Source organism: Salvelinus namaycush, chromosome 34 (assembly GCF_016432855.1).
Source record: "Salvelinus namaycush isolate Seneca chromosome 34, SaNama_1.0, whole genome shotgun sequence".
Classification (NCBI taxonomy): domain Eukaryota; kingdom Metazoa; phylum Chordata; class Actinopteri; order Salmoniformes; family Salmonidae; genus Salvelinus; species Salvelinus namaycush.
In genome coordinates, this window is record NC_052340.1 from 24,871,092 (window position 1) to 24,877,637 (window position 6,546).

At 43.3% G+C, this 6,546-nt stretch overlaps 1 protein-coding gene across 1 annotated transcript; it reads right to left on the reverse strand.

Annotated features, from left to right (window-relative positions):
- Positions 1–5,014: 5,014 nt before the first annotated feature.
- Positions 5,015–6,326, reverse strand: LOC120028587 (small nuclear ribonucleoprotein Sm D2-like). Its single transcript, XM_038973793.1, has 3 exons — positions 6,192–6,326; positions 5,628–5,807; positions 5,015–5,443 (listed from the first exon to the last, which is right to left on the reverse strand). Coding segments are annotated over exons 1-3 (357 nt in total). The 5' UTR covers positions 6,194–6,326; the 3' UTR covers positions 5,015–5,268.
- Positions 6,327–6,546: the final 220 nt, after the last annotated feature.

Below are 6,546 nucleotides of genomic sequence, written 5' to 3' on the forward strand. Positions count from 1 at the left end.
TATATAATCAGATTTTCCCCATCCAAGCATGTAATTTTGTGGGAAACTGGTGAGAAAATGAAAATGTGTGTGCCAAAGACTATTCTACTCCCAGAAAGTGGTTCACCTAGAACTAGACTGTGCTGTAATGTTAGGATTCTCCCGTCCTGTCCTCTGTACCACTTTTCCACAGTGTGACGTCAGCTCTCTCCATAGTTGGCACAGTTTCACATGGGACCTGTTGGACTTGGACACAAGTGATTAGATAATATGAGAGTTAGATTAAGGTAGAGACCAAGGTTATGTTAGAGTGGCTGGACAGTGAGAGATAAGTGGAAGACCCAGGTACATTAGGTGTGTGTGTGTGAGAGAGAGTTTGTGCCCTCTTTTTATAGAGGGCATTATGTAAACAGGAATCTAGTTTACTGCATTATACGACTGTAGCAAAAATGAGAGGAGAAGAGATTGAAACTGAGTCTGGAAAACAATGTGAATGGTGGTGGAGGCAAGGGGTTGAGTACTAATCATTTTAATAAGGATTAATATGGGTCATGGATTATTTCACTGTGCATAGTAGATAACATTTTCTTATGAAAAGGAGTGTGTGTGTTTGGACAGGAGAGTGGGAGAGAGAGGGGGAGGGGGGGGGGGGGGGGGGTAGAGAGATCTGGGCTGGTCGCCAGGCTGAGGGAAGCTAAAGAAATGTAGCCCAAATGAGCTGACTAGGTCTCTGACCTCTACTAGGGGAAATGGGGAGGATGACCTAAGGCACAAATATGTAAGTCACAGCACAGTGGAAGAAGATAGGTCTATGTTAAGGAGGATTTAGAGCTGAAACTCATACTTTTTTATTTGTGAGGACAATGCTTTATCAAACCTTAGCGGTTTGTCCCTCTTCAACTGTTTGCTCGGTCTGTAGGCTGGTGGTGTTTGACAGGTATTGAGTGTTGCTCAGCATTTTGCACTCATGTAGCCTGCAGTAGTTAAAAGTTTAAGCACGCCCTCTACTGGGCGGCCAAACAAAATACAGTACTAATATACGCCGCTAGATGGCGGAAGATACTACATGTTTTTATTAAGAGGATAATTATTTTATGGGTTAATATTGATAATGAAGTGTAGGCCTACTATTTTGTTTGAGAAAAAAATATTCCAGTCAGTTTGTATACATAAACTACATTTGTTGCTATGTAGTCTATAGTTGCGCCCTTATCTGATTTATCAGGAAAAAGAACACATAGCAGCTCAACATAGCTGGCGTGGCCATGTATCAGTACACATTGTATCTCCACATTTCCCTTTAGTCTGCCAATAACATACAATATGTGATGTATTTGTATTAAAACTCCTATATGTAGGCCTAATTTTAAATGAACAAAAAATTATTCAATAATGATGTGTGGGGGTAGCAGCATTTTTTCTTTCACTGGGATGAGGTGACCTCAAGTGTGTTTGTGTATGTCACAGTAGGTTGGTGGCACCTTCATTGGGGAGGACTGGATCGTGGTAATGGCTGGAGCAGAATATGTGGTATCAAATATTCCATTTGCTCCGTTCCAGCCATTATGTAGGGCCGTCCTCCACTGCTGTGTTTACAGAGTTGATACTCTCTGTCACTCTTTCTCCACATGCCTCGTGGCACTGATACCACGACCATGGATCTGCTTGGAAACAAACTGCAGCGGTTCAGGTTACCAGGCAAGATCGATGGCGAGTGTGAGCCGCACGCTGGATGAGGGTGTCGCGTTGCGCGGAGGGGAGAGTATCGATGCATGGCCGATCGCTATCATAATCACACTTCCCCTCTTATCGCGCCTTCTGCTCCAGCTGCCTACTGAATAAAACATCCTCCTTCCTGCTGAAGAGTCACACCCCAAAATCTGGAGGGAAATGCTCAAGAAGTCTCACTCATGCGTAAAGACACATGGCACCCTTTTCTATAACTCATTAGGAATGAATGAATGAATAGGTGTGCATGCTTTTCACTAAACAGAACACTCAAGAGATTGAAAATACTGTATTATTGGTGCTGACATTAACTGCTGCAGACAGAGACCAAACAAGAGAAATAGGAATGTTTCTCCCATCTCTGATCAGGAAAATAATGAGTTGGCCTACAGATTACAAAGACAAGGATGAGGGGGGTTAGTTTGAGTTTTATCCAAGTTCGTTTTATGTTTCTTCTCCCTCTGACACACACATCCCAGAAGACTTCACCTGAGGGCTATAAATCAGAGACAGAGAACTGCCCCCCACACAAAGAGACACCACAGGTGCAGTGGCCCTTAGGGCGAGCAATTTAACAGGGAGAGGGGGTGGGGGGCATGAAGAGGATGTATTTGCCCAAGATATGTTCCCTCATATGTGGGAGACCTGGAGGACAGCTCCAGGCTTGGAAGGACTGGGTGGGCCAAAAAGAGCATGGGAAAACTTTCAAAAGAACATGTGTGATGCAGTACCATGAGTAAGAATGAAGTAGCTATGGGAATAGAGAAGCACAACAATAGTTATAGTCATCTATAAGAGGACTCGCCTCAATGGAAAATATGGAATAGGAATCAACACATAAGACTGAATGAGATCTAGGCTAAGATGCATATAGGTGACAGTGAGATTCCCATCTTGCTTCTGACTGCTCTGCAAACGTGTTTAAATTCCAAAGCACATTCAATTCAACTTAAATGAAAATGGCATCAACTTCACAACATTCAAGATGGGAAAAGCAAACAAATAGCTTCCAGAAAATTACCTGGTTATTTTTGGGAAAAGGAAGTATTGGCAAAATTCCTCAATGTTCATGTATCATGTCCCTCCTCCTCTGGGACTCAAGTTTAGAGGATGTCAATCAATAAGACATAATGAGATTTATGTATAACTAACTGTGCTGCTCTTTATGCCCAGCAGGGAATACTTTGTGACCTTTGAACAAACCTAAAGAGCCATGCACAGTCTTAATTCAGACAACAGATGATTTAAAAGAGTCCTGCAAATTGAGAATGATTGTGCTCTTGCACATACATTGCATTCGGAAAGTATTCAGACCCCTTGACTTTTTCCACACTTTGTTACGTTACAGCCTTGTTCTAAAATGGATTAAAGAAAAAACAAATCCTCATCAACACACACACACAATACCCCTTAATGACAAAGTGAAAAAAGGTTGACATTTTTGCAAATGTATTAAAAATAAAACAAATACCTTATTTACGTAAGTATTCAGACCCTTTGCTATGAGACTCGAAATTGAGCTCAGATGCATCCGGTTTCCATTGATCATCCTTGAGATGTTTTTACAATTTGATTACACTCCACCTGTGGTAAAATTAAATTGATTAGACATGATTTGGAAAAGCACACACCGGTCCCACAGCTGACAGTGCAAAGTCAGAGCAAAAACCAAGCCATGAGGTCAAAATAATTGTCCATAGAGCTCCGAGACAGAAAACTAGCTCTGTGGAAGGGTACCAAACATTTCTGCAGCATTTAAGATCTTAAATGGAAGAAGTTTGGAACCACTAAGACTCTTCCTAGAGCTGGCCGCCCGGCCAAACTGAGCAATCGGGGGAGAAGGGCCTTTGTCAGGGAGGTGACCAAGTACCCGATGGTCACTCTGACAGTGCTCCAGAGGTCCTCTGTGGAGATGAGAGAACCTTCCAGAAGGACAACCATCTCTGCAGCACTCCACTAATCAGTCCTTTATGGTAGTGGCCAGACAGAAGCCACCCCTCAGTAAAAGGCACATGACAGCCCACTTGGAGTTTGCCAAAAGGCACCTAAAGGACTCTCAGGCCATGAGAAACAAGATTCTCTGGTCTGATGAAACCAAGATTGAACTCTTTGTACTGAATGACAAGCGTCACGTCTGGAGGAAATCTGGCACCATCCCGCCGGTGAAGCATGGTGGTGGCAGCATCATGCTGTGGGGATGTTTTTCAGCGGCAGGGACTGGGAGACTAGTCAGAATCGAGGGAAAGATTAACAGAGCAAAGTACAGAGAGATCCTTCATGAAAACCTGCTCCAGAGTGCTCAGGACCTCAGACTGGGGCGAAGTTTCACCTCCCAACAGCACAACGACCTTTAGCACACAGCCAAGACAATGCAGGAGTGGCTTTGGGACAAGTCTCTGAATGTCCTTGAGTGGCCCTGCCAGAGTCCGGACTTGAACCCGATCAAACATCTCTGGAGAGACCTGAAAATAGCTGTATAGCGCCGCTCCCCAGCCAACCTGACAGAGCTTGAGAGGATCTGCAGAGAAGAATGGGAGAAACTCCCCAAATACAGGTGTACCAAGGTTGTAGCGTTATACCCAAGAAGACTCAAGGCTGTAATCACTGCCAAAGGTGCTTCAACAAAGTACTGAGTAAAGGGTCTGAGGGTCTGTAAATGTGATGTTTTTTCTTTTTAATAAACTTGCAAAATGTCTAAACATGTTTTTGCTTTGTAATTATGGGGTATTGTGTGGAGATTGAGGGGGGGGGGGGGGGGGGGGAATAGGGCTCTAACGTAACAAAATCAAGGGGTCTGAATACTTTCCGAATGCACTGTACAGTATGCCACTTACTGGCAAATAACCTTGGGGCGGGCACTCAAGCCCCAAGTTAACCGCACTGGATTAAGTGCCAACTGTTTGAGAAGAAATAAATATGCTATTGAGACAATTAGCTTACAAAGTGGTCAGGATGGGGTGAGTCGCAGCGAAGGGACAAGATGATACGGAAAACGCAGAGCAGGGTGTGAAGTGACAGTCAGCACATCTGGTCTCATCTATAATGCATGGTTCTTTAAACGGCAGTTTGTCGCATATTGAGCGCTGCCACCTGAAATCAACACTGACACCCAAGCTTCTGCCTGGGGAAACAGGCTAGAGGAGAGTGAGAGGATGGAGAGGAGGAGGAGAGAAAGAGAGAAGTCAAGAGTCAGAGTTCTGTTCATCCCAACATACCCCTTGCTTTCGAGCCTGAAACTATTTGAGATACAATAGAGAATACATCTGGCTATGTTCTAAGAGTGTGTACACGTATTCACAACACTGAATACCATACTTCTCGTCTTTTATTATTAAAATGAAAAACTAAATTAGCGCCCGAAACAAAATAGAACGGCAGGAATGATCTTAATCAGCAATCCAAAGTGTGAACTTGGTATCATTTTCTCACATTAAATTCTAAACACACAGCTCAGATTCCTCTCTGTTCCAAAACAAAACATTATTTTCACATAATGACAGCCCATCCACTGCCTGCCATCATCTCTTTGACAAAGACAGGTGAAGTGGGCAAATGAAGAATCTATTTCCCTGTGATGAGGGGGTTTCTCAGCACCACGATCACGGAGTCTCCTCTCAGGAACATCTTGGAGATGTAACGGTCCTTGTTTACTGGTTTGGACTTCTTCTTGCCCTTGCCACTCTTGGGCACTTCTGTCCACATCTCCTTCACATTCTCCAGGACCATGTTGCAGTGTCTGCATTGAGAGGGGAATACAAATGTATACAGTTAACCAAAAAGCATTAAGAATCAAGTCTTTAGGGGGATATGGGTAACATGTGATAACAAAATCTTGTGTCTGTATTTGTTGGACATTTGTGATTAACCATATAACTCCAATTTATGACTTCCCAACGACAGTGGCCTAGCTACATAAATACCTGTCAAATGCCTTGACACGGCCAAGCAGCTTCTTGTTGTTTCGGCAGTTGACGAGGACCTGTGTGTTGTTTTTGACAGACTGGGTGAGCACAGACAGGGGCCCAGTATTAAACTCTTCCTCCTCGCGTTTCTGGAGCTCCTCAGGAGTCATCTCCGACTTGGGTTTACTTAACAGGCTCCTGGAAGGATTATTGAGGACACTTATTGTTAACAGAGTTCAACTCCAGGCAATTCAAACATTGTTGATCGAGATGATGATGATTGAGACTTGACAAAACTAACGTTAATTCAGACCAACAGTTAGCTGCTAACAAAGTGGAAAACTGTTTTACATGAAGTGGCCAAAGGCAATATGTATTAGCTTGCTGGCTGATAAGTTCCTAGGTTTATTATGGTTAGCTAGCTACAGTAGTTACTATCGCTAGTAACGGTAGGTCATCATGACTGGCTATTGTTAACCAGCTAGCCAGTTAGCCAAATTTAGCCACACTTCTTTCCACAGTGATGAGGCTCTGTTTAACTGTATATAAACCATGCACACATTGGTCATTTAAAGTACTTACATATTTTCTTCAGCGAATGGCGACTTTAGCAGGAAACCAAGCTAGTAAATATGTTAGCTTTTTGCCAGCTTCTTTAATCTCTCCAACGCCACACTCGTGTGTTCTCTGTACAACAACTTCTTCTTCTTTGGTTTAAGGGCAGTTGGCATTCAATTATGTTGTATTACCGCCACCTACTAGACTGGAGTATAACTCCCTTATTCTTTGCTTGAAAAATGAATCAACATATACCCTACCATCTAACCCTACACTCACCAAAAACCCACCACCCTACTCCACTATTTAATCTATCAAGTCCTACCTCAGGCCAAAAGCCTTAAAAGACAGGACACCACCACACAACACACCTTGTAAC

Excerpts from the sequence above, each read along its gene's own strand:
- LOC120028587 (XM_038973793.1), bottom strand. Across the intron at positions 5,444-5,627 it reads CGTGTCAAGGCATTTGACAG|ACACTGCAACATGGTCCTGG; the intron begins GTATTTATGTAG and ends CTCTCAATGCAG.